General features: G+C 56.9%; 2 protein-coding genes across 5 annotated transcripts; both read left to right on the forward strand.

Moving 5' to 3' along the window:
* The first annotated feature begins 2580 nt into the window (after positions 1–2580).
* On the forward strand, positions 2581–8332 carry HMG20B (high mobility group 20B). 4 transcript variants are annotated; one of them, XM_019653482.1, is made up of 10 exons: positions 2581–2658; positions 2940–2995; positions 3443–3626; positions 4171–4374; positions 4992–5112; positions 5311–5357; positions 5593–5665; positions 5900–6115; positions 6851–6983; positions 7493–8332. In XM_019653482.1, the coding sequence occupies exons 2-10, from the start codon at positions 2958–2960 to the stop codon at positions 7503–7505; spliced, it is 1029 nt and encodes a 342-aa protein (XP_019509027.1). In that variant the 5' UTR covers positions 2581–2658; positions 2940–2957; the 3' UTR covers positions 7506–8332. The 4 variants fall into 4 exon arrangements, with proteins under 4 accessions (XP_019509027.1, XP_019509029.1, XP_019509028.1 ...); XM_019653484.1 differs by having other exon boundaries at positions 3521–3626; XM_019653483.1 differs by lacking the exon at positions 2581–2658 and adding an exon at positions 2665–2799.
* Positions 8333–9328: 996 nt separating this feature from the next.
* Positions 9329–12955, forward strand: GIPC3 (GIPC PDZ domain containing family member 3). Its single transcript, XM_019653486.1, has 6 exons — positions 9329–9781; positions 10542–10727; positions 10865–11045; positions 12193–12305; positions 12572–12653; positions 12781–12955. Exons 1-6 carry the CDS (start codon positions 9557–9559, stop codon positions 12930–12932), a joined length of 939 nt encoding a protein of 312 aa, XP_019509031.1. The 5' UTR covers positions 9329–9556; the 3' UTR covers positions 12933–12955.
* The last annotated feature ends 3033 nt before the right edge of the window (positions 12956–15988 follow it).

Here is a 15988-nt window from a genome sequence, read left to right on the forward strand (position 1 = left end):
CAAAGAGCTACAAAATACTTTCAAAATCAACCTCAAAATGCTTCATTTCTTTTTGATGTGCAGGAAAAGCCTTGACTTCCTTGGGTGGTACCTGGAATGGAAAAGCGGTTTTTATGGCAACACCAGAGGCGGGGCTCAGAGAGCAGATCTTCCCCTGTCTTCCAGCTTGAAAGGCTCACCTTGATTGTTTTTAACTCAGCAGAGAGAGGCAAGGGAGGCAAGGGAAATCACATAGCCCATGAAGCAACAGAGTAGGATCTGGAATCTGGGTCTGTCAAGATTCCCGGGCATGCTCATCCTCTTTGCCAGATTTAATTCACACACCGTATAATGCACCCATTTAAAGTGTATAATTCTGTAGTTTTTAGTATACTTACAGAGTTATGCAACCATCACTGCAGTCTACTTTTAGAACATTTTGATCACCCAATGAAACCAAAAGAAACCTCACCCTGTTAACAGTCACTCCCCATCATCATCCCCACTAATTCTTTATGCCCAGGCAACCAGGAATCCGCTTTCTGTCTATATGGATTTCCCTGTTCTGGATATTTTATATAAATGAAATCACACACTATGTGGCCTTTTGTAACTGGCATTTTTTTTTTTAAGATTTTTATTGGGGAATTGAGGGAAGGGGAACAGACAAGTTGCTGTTCTTTTGTTCTTCAGTCTAGTTGTGGAGGATGTTGCTTCACTGGCCCAAGTTGGCACCATCATTGCGCTCTTCCCGGGCGAGGCAGATCAGTCGCCGGCTTCTGGACGGCTGCTCACTGCGGCTGCTGGCCGCTCACGCTGGCTGCTGGCTACACATGGTAGCCCATGGCAACCCACTACAGCAGAGGCTGCAGCCTACGTCATCGCTGGTGAATCACGGCAGCCCAGCTCCGGGTTGAGCTGTTAGTTCAGCATCTTAGCTGTAGAGGGCAGTGTCACTGGCCCTCATATGTGGGATCCGAACGGGGTCCCTCTGGCGTCCCAAGCCAGCTCTTAACCAATGCTCCACTCTGCTGGCCCACTGGCATCTTTTACTAAGCATCATGTTACAAGGTTCAGTGCTGCTGTAGCATGAATCAGCAATTTATTCCTTTTAATGGTCAATAATAATATTCTATTGTTCTACATAATATATTGGACCACATTTTGTTTATTAATCGATTGGTGGACATTTGGGTTGTTTCTACTTTTTGGCTACTGTGAATCTTGCTGCTGTGAACATTCTTGCACATGTTTCTGTGTGGATGAGTGTTTTCAATTATCTTGGGTGGATACTTAGAAGTGGAATTGTGGATCACGTGGTAACTCAATGTTTATTTAACCTTCTGAGGAGCTGCCACACTGTTTTACAAAGCGGCTGCACCTGCCTATTTAGAAAAGTACAGGATTCATTCATTCGTTTATTTAATGAATATGTAGTGAGAAGTTCCTGTGGGCACTATTCCAGGTGCTGGGAATATAGCAATCAACAAACAGGCCGTTTATACCCAGGAAATGGATATACGGAGAAAAAATAAGACGGGGTGTATGAGGTGGGGTACAAGCCTGGGAAAGTCTCACTCAGAGGTGATATTTGAGGAAGACTTAAAGGAGGTCAAGCAGTGAGACAGAAAGATAATCTAGGGAAAGAGCACATGGGGTGGAGGGAACAGAGAGTGCAAAGGCCTAGAGGTGGGAATGAATAAACATATTTGGGGAACACGGGGTGTGGCATAAGGAGGGGGAGAGTGGATGGAGATGAAGGCAGGAGGTGATGTCCCCAGATTATTTAGGATCTAATGGGCTATGGTGAGTCCTTAGTGACCGCTCCTGGCATTCTGGGAGCAGATGCAACCCCAGCCCAGGCCATGAAAAAAAAAGGGTGCTGCCTGGGGCCCCCAAGATCCCAGGGTAGAGCCTTCTGCCCCTCCATCTTCGTAAGGCCCTAGCAGCCTTCCTGTCCCACCACGTTTTTTACCAAATTACTCCAGCCTGGCTCCTGGTCTCAGCTTCACAGCATCCCAGCCTCCTGGTCCTGAACATCGTGCAATGTCCCCATTGCACAGGAGGGAGCGGAGCTCCTGTGTCCATAAGCCCCTTGCTCAGAGCAGGGCCAAGCATAGCGGGGCGTCGGGGGCCCTAAGTTCCCCGACAAGTTTTCAGGAAGCTAAGAACCCGTTCCACCTTGCCCTGGGGCAGGGAGCTGCCCCGAAGGTCCTTAACCTCTTCCGTAGCAACCTGCCGCCGTCCCCGTGGCAACTGGGGAGGGGCCTAACCAGCCCTGCAGGTCCAGGGATCTGGCAGGAGCCCGGAGTTCCGCTTTCAGTGGGAGTCCGCACCGCGCCTACTGGCCCTTTAAGAGGCTCCGCCCGTTAGCCCTCAAAGCGCCCTGATTGGTTCCGAGAGCGGCCGAGCACAGCCGAACTTGACGCACCTCCTGCAGCCTTCCCTACCCACCTCCCACGCGGCTCAGCGACCTCACCAGCCAATCGCTGGCCGGCGCGCCGACCCTCATCTGCATGATCACGCCCTAGTGAGAAGGTGCACCCAATCCGACGGCTCGCTGAAGCCTTTATTAGCATGCCGGGGGCGGAGTGGGGCGGGGCGAGAGGCAGGGGCGGACTCGGAGCGGTTGGTTGGAGCGTCGCAGCAGCGGAGAGGTCCGGGAAAGTTTCTTTGGAGGTGAAAACAGCCGCGGAACTCGGGGCCCTGCGAGGGGGCGGGAGCACGGGGGTCCCGAGGCCGGGTGGGGGGGCCGTCTCAGGCCAGGGGGACAGGACCAGGGCCTCCCGGCGGCCGCTCGTCCAACAAAGGATCCCTGAGGTGCCCGCCCTGGAGGCCCTCCCAAACCCCGGATCCGGCACCCCCCAAGCGCTCCGGGCTCGGCATTCCGGGGTTCCCCAGCCAGGCCCCGCTGTCGGCGGCTGGGGCGCCCCTCACTCGGCTACACGTCTGCGTTCCAGGTGCAACCGGGAGCCGCCATGTCCCACGGCTCCAAGCAGCCCGGCGCGGCGGCCGCGTGAGTGCGACATCCCCTTCCCTCAGCCCACTCGAGGCTGCAGCTAAGCCCCCGCCCACCCCGTCGAAGCTCCTCGACTCCTGTCCCCCAGGGTCTTGACTCCCCGCCACCCACCTGGGCAGGCCTTCCCCTAGCAGCGGTTTGCGACCCCTTTGGGGGTCGAACGACCCTTTCCTAGGGGTCGCCTAAGACCATCAGAAAACAAAAAGATACTTACATTATGATTCATAACAGTAGCAAAATTACAGTTGTAGAGTAGCAACGAAAATAGTTTTATGGTTGGGGGTCACCACAACATGAGGAACTGTATTAAGGGGTCGCGGCATTAGGAAGGTTGAGAACCGCTCCTAGAGCCTCCACAGGCTTCTAACACCCAACCCTGTTCAAGGTCCTCCCAGGGGTCCCTACTGGCCCCAGTAACGCTCCAGCCCCGACCCCTTCCCTCAGGACTCAGCCCCCCTCGCTGCTGCCAGATCCGTCGTCAGGGTGGGGGGTGGAGATGACCCTGGCGTCCCATGGCTCCAGGCCGGCGGGCGGCAAGGCTCCTGGACATGGAGGTTTCGTGGTGGCTGTCAAGCAAGAGCGCGGCGAAGGCCCGCGGGCCGGCGAGAAGGGGTCCCAGGAAGAGGAGGTGAGAGTCCCCGCATTGTGGTGGGAGAGGCCCTGGGTCTCGCCCCACAGCCTTGAAGCCCCGCCTTGGACTAGATTTGAATTCGCTGTGGCTCCGCCCACAGTTCACATTTCTTTCCGGAAACCGAGACCCCACCCCTACTAGGTGCCATGCCCCCAAAGGTCCACTGCCATTCTAGTTCAGGCCCTGCTCACTACCGAATGCTAACTCCTCCCACTGCTCACCTTCCTGCGGAAGGCACCTTCCCCAGGTCCAGTGGGCCCTTCTTCCAGCGCAAGCCACGCCTATGCTACAGAGGCCACACTCACAACCACCATCCCCGAACCACTGTCCCCAGTACCTCTGATCCTCTCACCCCCGTCCAGAGTACCTCTAAGCCCCCTCACAATGCTAAGCCACACCTCCAGGCCTTCTGAGTTCTACCTCCTATGTAGGCCCCACCCATCTGTAGGCCCCGCCCATCTCCTCCAGAGCCCCGCCCCTGCCGCTTTGGGTCCCGCCCCAGCCCTCCAGACCCCTTCCAATGGCGCGGCCGGTTCTGCAGCCGGTGAAGAAGCGCGGCTGGCCCAAGGGCAAGAAGCGGAAGAAGATACTGCCGAACGGTCCCAAAGCACCGGTCACCGGCTACGTGCGCTTCCTGAATGAGCGGCGCGAGCAGATCCGCACGCGCCACCCGGACCTGCCCTTTCCTGAGATCACCAAGATGCTGGGCGCCGAGTGGAGCAAACTGCAGCCGGCTGAGAAGCAGGTGGACGGCAGGGGGCGGTGGATGGGGCTGGCAGGGTACCACTGACCTCCCCCCATTCAGTCGGACAAACCCCGCAGCCACAGCCCTCAAAGGGTGTGGAGAATCCCTCCTTCCGCCTGGAGAACTGACCACCCATGAGGCTTCCCCAACTTGTGGGAGGGTAGCAGTAGGCGAGAATAGACGTAAAATTTAACTAGTGTGGTCACCCAGCGTCTAAAGACGTAGGGCTGGGGGCTGGATTTTTATGTAAAACCTCCAGATTTTCAAATTCCGGTAATTTAAAGATTGCAAAAACATCAAGGAAAGATAACAAAACCCACCACCTGTTTGCACCCTCATAATTGGGATTTTAACAGGCAAAATGGGTGTAGGAGGGCAGCCTGGAGATGGGGATGGAGATGGGGCAGACAACAGGGGTGATTTATAAAGGCTAGAGCTGCGGTAGGGAGCTAGGAGGCGCCCTGAGCAACAGGCTGAGGGACAGGGCTTTGTCTGGAGGGTAGTGGGGAGCTCGGGGAAGGTGCAACACAGTGAGCTGAGTGATGGAGATGGGGGCCTGGCCTTGGAGGCCTCCCCTGCCCCCAGGCTGGGCCAAGCCTTCTCATGCTGCCTGCCAGCGGTACCTGGACGAGGCTGAGCGGGAGAAGCAGCAGTACATGAAGGAGCTTCGGGCGTACCAGCAGTCGGAAGCCTACAAGATGTGCACTGAGAAGATACAGGAAAAGAAGATCAAGAAAGGTGGGAAGGGCCCCAGCTCCCAGGCAGCTGAGTGCCTGCCTTGAGATAGATGACCCTGGCAGATCAACCTGTCCCCCTCCATGGGTTACATGTGGGGGTAAGGGAAGGAGGGTGTTCCAGGCAGGGGGAACAGCACGTGCAAAGCAGGGCCAGAGGAGACTTGGGAGGCTGACCCTGCCCTCCTCCCTCCCCCACCAGAGGACTCGGGCTCCGGGCTCATGAACACTCTCTTGAATGGACACAAGGTAAGCGCTCCTCCTCCAAGGAGAACACCTGGGTGAGAAAGGTCGGGAGGTCTTTAGACCCCCGGAGTGAGCCAGGACCAATGCTCACGGGAGGAAGTGAGTGCCCTTGTCCATACTGTGCACATGTGGCCGTAGGAATGTTGTTAAATGGACTCTAACCTAAGTGGTTCGAGGAGATCCCCCCTAAACTTGGGGGGTACCCCCTTAAAAAAAATTGCCACCTGTCTTGTCCCAGGGTGGGGACTGCGATGGCTTCTCCACCTTCGATGTCCCCATTTTCACTGAAGAGTTCTTGGACCAAAACAAAGGTGAGCACCAACTAGGGGTTCTTGGGGAAGCAGGTGTTGGGAGACAGGGTGGACCAAAAGAGGGCTCCAAGGCCGGAGACAGCGGATGGGGGGAATTTACCCCTAAAGGCCGAACCCTCCTCTTCCCCAGCCCGGAGATGGTAGGCCTGGCGGGGGTCACAGCTCACAGCTAGGGCGGAGGCCAGGCAAAGGGAAGGGGAGGAAGCCCCAGACTGACCCAGCTCCCCACTGCAGCACGGGAGGCGGAGCTGCGGCGCCTGCGGAAGATGAACGTGGCCTTCGAGGAGCAGAATGCAGTGCTGCAGAGGCACACGCAGAACATGAGCAGCGCGCGCGAACGCCTGGAGCAGGAGCTGGCGCTGGAGGAACGGCGGACGCTGGCGCTGCAGCAGCAGCTCCAGGCCGTGCGTCAGGCGCTCACTGCCAGCTTTGCCTCGCTGCCCGTACCCGGTGCGGAAGCCCAGTCCCCGCCTGACGAGTCCCGCCCCCACTAATTCCTCCCATAACTACCTGTAGCTCGCTCCCAGTCACCCGCAGAGTCGTGCCCTAGCTGACTCCTCCAACCCTGCCCCAGGACCTAGCGAGTTCCGCCTCTATGACCCTGCCCCGCGAATCCCTACGCCAGCGATCCGGCCTCGCTCCACAAACCCCCGCTTCCCTCCCCAGACCACCCTGCTAACCCCGCCTCTGACCACCATCTCCCTATGACCCACTAGTTACCCAAAGAGTGGCGTGCGCCCACCTTGTACGGGTGCCCCGCCCTAACTGGCCCCGCCCTCTGCCGCCGCTAATGGTTCCAAACTCTGGTTAAGCATCACTGCCCCGCCCTTCGTGACCCCTGCCAGTGCCAGTCCTGCCCTCACCCTCGGGCCCCCTGCTGCAACCCCCTCCGACCCAGCCTTTTTTGCAAGTGTCTTCAGTTGACCTTGGCTAACTCCTGCCCCACTAGATCCCCCATCCTCCACTAGGACCTTGCCTCCGCTAACTAACATCTGACCCCCGCCCACAGCTGACTCTTCATTTTCTCGGGCCCAGATGCTCTGACCACACACCCCCCACACGCACAAGCCTCAGGGGCCCCTCCCCAGGGCTCTGCCCTTATCCTCAGACCTCTGTTCCTGTGGAGCCCAGACCGCGGTGACTCCCCCGGCTGGGCTTGTCTGACCCGTCCGCTGCAATCTCCAGGCACAGGCGAGACGCCCACGCTCAGCACGCTGGACTTCTACATGGCCCGGCTGCACGGCGCCATCGAGCGCGATCCTGCCCAGCATGAGAAGCTCATAGTCCGTATCAAGGAAATCCTAGCCCAGGTCGCCAGGTGTGTGCACAAGCTGGTCTGCCCTTCCCACTTAGTCCAGGTGGGATGGCCCTGCATGGGGGACAGCCTCAGGCTAGACCTGCCTTGGCGAGCCTCTGCGGAAATGACTGCATTTCGCCCTCCAGTGGGCACAGCGGGGTGGGATCCAGCAGCTAGATCTTGTTTCAAGGGTCCTGCCTATGCGGGGTTTACCAAGTGGGACTTATTTGACGCACACAGGTAATGGCGGGACCACTGGGGGGACGGTGATCAGGCCCTGAACTTTATTAACGCTACTAGCCCCCCTTGACCAGTGGGATCCACTCCCTGGGACTAAAACATCCCCAAAGCTTGGTGGGTTATTCTGGGTGACTTCTGGCTGCCCAGGTTTGATGGGATCAACTCCAGGCCCCCCCACCCAGACATCTGGAGAAGCTGAGGGTGGCTGGCCTCTAGGCTCCCCCAGGATGGGAGTGGGGGCTGAGAGATGATGGTGTCCCCCATCACAACTTCCTTTTGTCCTGTCGCAGTGAGCACCTATGAGGGCGTCGGCCACCCCGGGGATCCAGAGAAGACCAAGCTCTGGTCATGGCCCCTCCCCCACCCCCACCCAGTGGAGGAGGGGGTTGTCCACCCTTCGGGGCCACCAGGCCTGATCCTGCACCTTGGGGCTCCAGCCCCCCCTAAAATGAAGTTTCTGTAGCATCCCTTTAGCTCTTAACCTCCCCAGCACCTGGAACCCAGAGAAGTCATCTGCCATGCACAATGAATATATAACCCCATGGGCCTCACAGGGCACATCACACTACAGGGACATGGGAACAACACACATGGACAGCATAACCAGGACACGGCTACTCAGCAGCTCACATACCTGGTGTGGGGAGGGTGACACAGGCTATACCAGCTCTCTAAGACCTGCCCCAGGACACAGGACAGAGAAAACGCGCACTTGACACACTGGGAGGGACTCTCTGAAGGTGCTGACCACAGTACGCCACACAGGCAGGCACTCTGCAGGACACGCCCTCATACTTGGGCAGGGCCCTCTACTTGTCGTCCTCAAATTCCTGCACTCCAAGATCGGGGTGCTGGTACTGACCACCCTGTCCAGCTGAGGGATGCTTGTGGAGGCAGTCCCTTTGCCACCGCTTAATCCAACTATTTAAATTTAAAAAAAGTGGAATTTGAATTTCAAGCTTGTGAATGTGTTTGTTGGGGAATGGATCAGAAGATGTGCCCAGGACCCCCAAGATGCCCCTGCTGGGGATCCCAGGCCTACCCTTTCCCAGACCCTGGCAATATGAATCCACGTCCTGTCTGTCAATGTGCCTGTTCTGGACATTTCACATAAATGGAATAACACACTATGTGGCCTTGTGTGTCTGGCTTCTTTCACTAAGCACCTTATGTTCAAGGTCCAACCTCAATGTAGTGAGAGTCATGTTTTGCAGAGTTTTGAGCTTTACGTAAGTTTCCTTACATCATCCAAAGCCTGCAACTTGCCTTTTTTCATCAAAGTCTGGTTTCTGAGATTCTTTAAAGGTGGAAGATTCTTTTACGCTGCCTTTTGGCATTCCACTGTTGATTATTGAGCCAAAATTTCTGATGCCTAGTGTTGTATTCCCAGGGCATTCTTACAGAAGCCGCCTGGTGCCAGAGCCTCTTCATTTGTAACCTGGGGATTGATTTATTCCCTCACCAAAGATGGCATGAGCACCCACTGTGTGCCAGGCACTGGGTAGCAGAGGAACGAGAGACCAGAACCCCTGCCCTTCTAAAGCTGACATTCCAGCTGGGGAGACAGGGCACAAGATTAGTAAGTAAAATATCTGATATGTCAGGTGGTGCTCAATGCTAGGGAGAAAAAGAAAGCTGGGAAGAGAGACTGGAGGCGGTGAGAGGAGGTGACATTTGAGCAAAGAGCTGAGGGAAGTGAGGGAAGGAACCACGGAGACCTGGGAGGTGTTCCAGGCAGAGGACATAGCAGGTGCAAAGGTCCTGGGGCAGGACCCTGTCTGGCATGTTGGAGGAACAGAGAGGAGTCCCCCTGTGACTGGAGCAGAGTGAGCCAGGGTGAGGGCCGGGAGGGAACAGGGGCAGGTCATGCAGGGATGTGTTGGTTGTGGGGAGGATTTGGGCTTTCATCCTGAGGGAGGTGAGAGTCTTGGAGGGCTGTGGGCAGAGATGGGACAGGATGTGGTTTAGGATATACCAGGGTAACCCTCCTCCCACCTCCTTGGGCTGTTGCAGGATTAAATTAGCGCGCCTTGCAGAAGAGTGAGCGCCCTGGCGCGCTCAGCTGTCCCAGTCCTTATTTGTGATCCCTGTTTGCCCGGGCTGCAGCTCAGGCCCCTGCGGACCACCCGGCGTCCCCCGGGAGCGTGCAGCTGGCCTTGGCAGTGCCCGAACACCTGGGGCCCAGCTCCCCCTCAACACCCCGCGGTGTCGCCTTCCTGGGAGGCTCGTGTTCCCGGATCCCCTTACACGGGCGGGCTCGGCTGTCGCCCCTGGGCGGGGGAGGGGAGGCTGCAGGAAGCAGTGGATCCGGCGGCGGCAGAGGCGGTGGCCCTGGTGGCCGAGCTCCTCCGGCCATGGAGAGTGCAGCGGCCCGCGAGGCCCGGGGGGCCGAGGCCCCGCGCCCGCCTGCGCCCCCACCCTCGCCCTCCGAACCCCCGCCCACGCCCCGCGCCCGCCCGCGCCTCGTCTTCCGCACGCAGCTAGCGCATGGCAGCCCCACTGGCAAGATCGAGGGCTTCACCAACGTCCGCGAGCTCTACGCCAAGATCGCCGAAGCCTTTGGGATTGCTCCCACCGAGGTGAGGGCCCTGGATGCCCGGCGCCCGAGGTCCCCCGGGCTAACTTGGGGCAGGGGTGGAGCTTGGACCCCTGAACTGGGGGCCTCGGACCCCCCATCCCTGCAAGGAGGGGACCCGATCTGCAGATCTCAGAGACGTGCTTCTCAGATCCTGAGGTGCCCATACCCTGGTGACTGCCCCTTTGCACGCCTTGCACAAAAGATGAGCAGGTGTTAGGCTTAGTGGGTCCTTAGATGTCCGAAAACCCACGCCACTCACCCAGCTAGGGTGCATCCCAGCCCTCAGGGAACGCCTTTGTGGTTCCTGGGCGAGGCTGCGGCCTGGGATTTCAGGCAGCCCATTTCCAGGCGAGACGTCGGAGGCGGTCGGGGTCAGGGGCCGGGCTGCAGAGTGGTGTGCTTCTCAGCCCCCAGAGGGCGCCAGCAGATACAGAAAGGCCTGGAAAAAGATAGTCTGGGGGTCAGCTCTCCAAAGGGTTAAAATTGGAAGCCTGCGAGGCTGCAGAGGGGGCATCTCTTCCTGCCCAAAGACTCCCCACCCTGCCCCCCATTCTAGGAGCCCCAGTCTCTTTCTTTCCCCTCACCTCATTCTGAGGTTCCCATGGGCTGGGATCCTGGTCGCCAGTGACTGGGCCCGTTTCATGCCTCTTTGTGCCTCGGTTTCCCTATCAGTCCCCTGAGCCCATTGGCTGATGGTTCTGCGCAGACAGTGGGGGATGAACGTTGTCATTAATTCTGGGCTCCCCCTTCCCTCGGGACAGATCTTATTCTGCACCCTAAATAGTCACAAAGTGGACATGCAGAAACTCCTGGGAGGCCAGATAGGGCTGGAGGACTTTATCTTTGCGCATGTGCGCGGTGAGACCAAGGAGGTGGAGGTAACGAAGACGGAGGACGCCCTGGGACTGACAATCACGGACAACGGTGCCGGCTACGCCTTCATCAAGGTGCCCGCGGGGGTGGGGGAGGTGACTTCCCGAGTGCCCGGTGACCCGGAGCTACCCACTGCCCCTCTCTGGTATCAGTGGGCTCTGGGGACCCGGGGGTGGGGTGGGGTCCCACAAGTGACTTTGAGTACCTGCAGAGGATCAAGGAGGGCAGCATCATCAACAGGATTGAGGCTGTGTGCGTGGGCGATAGCATCGAAGCCATCAACGACCATTCCATTGTTGGCTGTCGCCACTACGAAGTCGCCAAGATGCTCCGTGAGCTGCCCAAATCCCAGCCCTTCACCCTGCGCCTGGTGCAGCCCAAGAGAGCCTTTGGTGAGGGCCACATAGGGCCCTGGGGGCAGGCGGGTGGGGTGAGCTCATCTGGAAGTGGGTTCTCTGAATGTACAGTGCAGTGGAGGGTGAGGAGATGGGATAGGACAGAAGGTTCCAGATGCCTCTGATGACATGACAGGGAGCTTCTGGCACTGTGTCAGAAACAAGTAGGTAGTTTCTATATTGTTGTAGTCTGTCTGCGGGTGGGGGGAAGTTTGGGAAGATCAGGAAAGGATAAGGAGGCTTCCAGATCTGTTTTGTCACCTGGCTGAGAGCTCTTAAAGGACTGCTTTGAGGCTACAGTGAGTTCTAGAGAATGGTTTTCAAAGTGGGTTCTAGAATGGTGCTTTTCAAAGAAAAGTCTGCAGTTGGTCCATGGATGAGCTTGCCCTAGAAGTGGGCTTCTCAACCTCAGCACTATTGACATTGGGGGGCCAGATCACTGTGGTGGGGCCATCCTGGGCACTGTAGGGTGTTAAGCAGCACCTCTGGCTTTGACCCAACAGATGCCAGTGGCTCCCCCAAGTTGTGACAACCAAAAATGTCTCCAGATATTGTCAATGTCACCTAGAGGACAAAATCACACCTCTGCCACCACTGGATTGAGAACACCCAGTCTAGAGTGGTGGATATCCTGGTTTGTTGAGCAGACTTTTTTTCGTGGCTAGACTTTCTCAAGAAAGGAACTATATGTTCATTTCCGTTCTGGCACAGCCTTCTCTCATCATGGACTGACACTTTGAGCAGCACTGTTCTAGAATAAGAGGTTATAGAAGTGCCCTGGTATATCTGGAGAAAGGTCCCAAGGAGAGTGGGACAGGATGGGATTCTAGACGTACCCTGTTTCATGGCAGTGAACTCTGAAGACCATTCCTAAAAGTCCTAGAGCAAGGACTTTTCTAGATCAACCTTCTGGCCACAGGAGGGTTTTAAGCAGTTCCTTCTAGAGAGAGTCATTTTAAGATGAGGAGGGAGATTTGGGGGAAGAAAGGATTTCAAGCAAGTTCTCTAAAGATATACCCATAGACGTAAGGAGACCTTTGAAAGATAAGAATGTTCTGGAAAGTCTCAGCTGGTGGCTTCCCAGTGTTTACAAAGAGTGGATCCACCCAGAACACATGCCCCTCCCCCACGCTGTCCCCTCCAGATATGATCGGCCAGAGGAGCCGGAGCAGCAAATGTCCCATGGAAGCAAAAGTGACCAGCGGGCGGGAGACCCTGCGGCTTCGTTCTGGAGGGGCCGCCACAGTAGAGGAAGTGGTGAGTGAAGGGGAGGGGGGTCTTCAGGGGCTCTTGCACCTAAAGTTCTGCTGCTGAGTCACTGTGACCTTAGGTAAGACGTTCTCCTTCACCCAGCCTCAATTTCTCCACCTGCAAAATGGGTCTCCGTGGTGAGGCAGGGCAATAGTGGTCGTACAGAAGCATTGACACGTGAGGTCTCAGCCCAGAGGATGGGCCCAGGAGGGGGATGGGCTGGAGGATATCTGAGATTCTGACCCTCTGCTTTGTCCCCCTTATGCCCCCAGCCCAGTGAATTTGAGGAGGAGGCATCTCGGAGGGTGGATGATCTGCTGGAGAGTTACATGGGCATTCGGGACCCAGAGCTGGGTAAGGGGCCAGGGTAAGCCGGGTGGACCCTGGGGGGAGGATAGCCCACAGGGCGGAGGTAGGGGGTCCCAAGGGGAAGATGGGGCCCCAAGAACACCCTTACCCACTTCCCCTCCCGCTCTGGCAGCATCCACCATGGTGGAGACATCCAAGAAGACGACGAGCGTTCAGGAGTTTGCGCGCCATTTAGACTCCGTCTTGGGCGAGTTCGCCTTCCCGGACGAGTTTGTGGTGGAGGTGTGGGCCGCCATCGGAGAGGCCAGGGAGGCCTGTGGCTAGTCTGCCCTGGGGCCGAGCGCAGCCCCAGCCCGGAAGCCAGTCCCCTTCCCCAGCCCTGCCGGCCAGTTCCCGAAGCCCAGCCCTGCTCCAGAGCCCAGCCCAGATCTGAGACCCAGCTCCTCTCTAGAGCCCAGGCCAGTTCTGAGACCGAGGTCATCTCTAGAACCTATACCAGTTCTGAGACCAAGCCCAGCTCTGAGACCAAGCCCTGCTCTAGATTCCAAGCCAGCTCTGAGGCCAAGTTCATCTCTAGAACCTCATCTGGTTCTGAGACCCAACCCAGTTCTAGAACCCAGGCTAGCTCTGAGACCAAGTTCACCTCTAGAACCCATACCAGTTCCGAGACCAAGCCCAGCTCTGAGACCAACCTCTGCTCTAGAACCAAGCTCAGTTCTGAGACCAAGCCCTGCTCTAGACCCCAGGCCAGCTCTGAGACTAAGTTAATCTCTAGAGCCTCATCTGGTTCTGAGACCCAACCCAGCTCCAGAACTCAGTCCAGTTCCAAAACCCAGTCCTCCTCTAGAACCCAGGACAGCTCTGAGGCCAAGCCAAGCTTTGGCACCAAGTCAAGTTCTGGAACCCAGACAAGTTTTAAGACCAAGCCCAGCTTAGAGTTCAATCCCAGTTCTGGAAGCCAGCCCAGCTCTGTGAACAAACCCTGCCATAAAACTCGACCTGACTCTGGAAGTCAAGACAGCTCCATTACACAGCCATACCTAGACACCCGGTCTAGCTCAGGAACACCAGTTAGTTGTGAAACCCAGGTGAAACTCAAGAAGCAGTCCAGCTACAAAAGCCATGCCACCTCAGAATTCAAAGATGGCTCCCAAACTCAACCCTATTTACGAACCCAGACCAGCTCAGGAACCCAGATGTATGCAGCATTTCAGTCCAGATCCAGACCCCAACCCTACTCTAAAACCCAGCTGCACTCAAGTATCCACCCCCATTCTGGGGCCCAGTCCAGCTCCAGTGAGGAGTCCAGCTCAGAGACTGATGCCAGATCAAGATCCTGGCCTCCTGCTACAACCAGACCCATCTCTAGGATCCAGACGAGCTCTGGAACCCCACCCATCTCTGAGGCAAAGCCAGCCTCCAGAGCTCAGCTTGACACTGAGCCCCGCTCTCACAGCAGTAATCAGACCAGCTCCACAATGCCATCCGACTCTAAGACCCAGACTACCTTCAAGGCCTGGCCAATTTCCAGAGTTCAGTCCAGCTCAGGTACCTTACCCAGCCCCAGAATTCAGCTCAGTTCTGGAGCACAGGCTGGCTCTGAAATCCCATCCAGCTCCAAAACACAGTCAGTTGCTGAGACCCAGTTGAGTTCCAGAATCCAGCTAAACTCTGGAATCCAATCTAGTCCTGGGATCCAGACCAATGCAGCAACAGACCTAAGCTCCACAACACTGTCTAGCTCCAAGAGCAGACCCTGCATAGCTCAATCAACCTCTGGGACTCAGCTCATCTCGGAAACCCTGCCAAGTTCTAGAGACCAGCTCCAGGCCACAACCCAAGGCAGCTCTGGTGCTGAGCCAGATTTTGGGAAGCAGACTAGATCTGGAATTCAGCTCATCTCTAGAGCCCAGCTCAGCTCCAGGATTCAGTTCAGCTCTGAGACTCAACCCAACTCTGAACCCCAGGCCAGTTCAAGAATACAGCCCAGCTTTGGAGATCACCTCAGTTCTAGAACCCAGCCTGTTTCTGGAACCCAGCTCAACTTCAGAACCCAGACCAGTTCTGCAGCCCAGCTCCATTCTGAGACCCAGCCCAGCACTAGGGGCCAGGCCAGTGCAAGAATTCAACCCAGCTCTGGACCCCAGCTCAGCTCCAGAACCCAGTTTAGTACCAGGATTCAGTTCAGCTCTGAGACCCACCCCAGCTATGGGACCCAAGCCAGTTCCAGAATGCAGTCCAGTTCCAGAACCCAGCCTGTTTCTAGAACCCAAACCAGTTTTGGAACCCAGTTTGGCTCTGAGACCCATCCCAGCTCTGGAACCCAGCTCAGCCCTGAGATTCAGCCCAGCTCTGGAACTGAGACCAGTTCAAGAACTCAGCTCAGCTCTGGAGTCCACTGTAGTTACAGAACCCAGCCTATTTCTGAACCCCAATCCAGCTCCAGAACTCAGACAAGCTCAAGAATCCAGCTCAGCTTTAGAAATGGGCTTCACCCACAAACCCCTGGCCTTGACCCTAGAACCCAGCCTGATCCCACTCCCCAAGCCCGACCTCAGCCCCCAGGCCTACCACCCAAAGCCCTGACTCCAGTTCCTAGCAAAGTGTCTCAGTCCCAGCCCCAGCCCCATGATCTGGTACATAGAACCCAGACCAACACTGGCCTGGCCCGAAGCTCACCAACTTCCCACCTGGCCCCACAGCCACAGGCCCCTACAGCTCCCCAGAAACCAGCCCTTTTCCCCAAGCCCCAGATGGGACCCCATAAGTCCACCTCACTCACCATATCTGTCATCCCTAGTTCTGCTTCCAGGGAGGCCCTCCTGCAGTTCCAGCCCCCAGAATCCCCAGCTCAGGGGCCTGCCCCCTCCCCCATGCTCAGGGAGTTGGGGACTGCTCCATGAGCGTCAGAGCCCCTCCCCCACCATGGGTGTGGCTGTATCTTGGGAGTGACATTTTTGGCTGCTGTGGACCCCATTCCCTTTCCTGTCCCTCTCAGACCAGGTCCCCCAGAAGCAGCAGGTGACCTCATTCCCCCACAGGCAGGGGGAGGGAGAGTGGAAACAGGGGCTTCAGTTTCACTGTGCCTGGCTCTAGGAGTTGTAAGCAGATCCCAGGTCTGTGGAGGGGAAAGGGGGGTCAGGGGATGGTTTGTTCTTCATGTACCTCGAGGGCTCGTGGGGAATAAAGGCACCTCCCATCCCTGCAGCCATGTGTGTTATTTTGGGGGGAGTTTGGGGGAGAGCAGAGGAAGGGTCTAGGAGGCTATGACAACACTGGCTTCTTAAGCACCTACTATGTGCCAGGTGCTTCATAAGTACTCTCTGTTCATGTACTTGCATATACACTGCGCTCTTCAAAAGGTCAGTCGTTCATCCGTT

Source organism: Hipposideros armiger, unplaced genomic scaffold (assembly GCF_001890085.2).
Source record: "Hipposideros armiger isolate ML-2016 unplaced genomic scaffold, ASM189008v1 scaffold_202, whole genome shotgun sequence".
NCBI lineage: Eukaryota > Metazoa > Chordata > Mammalia > Chiroptera > Hipposideridae > Hipposideros > Hipposideros armiger.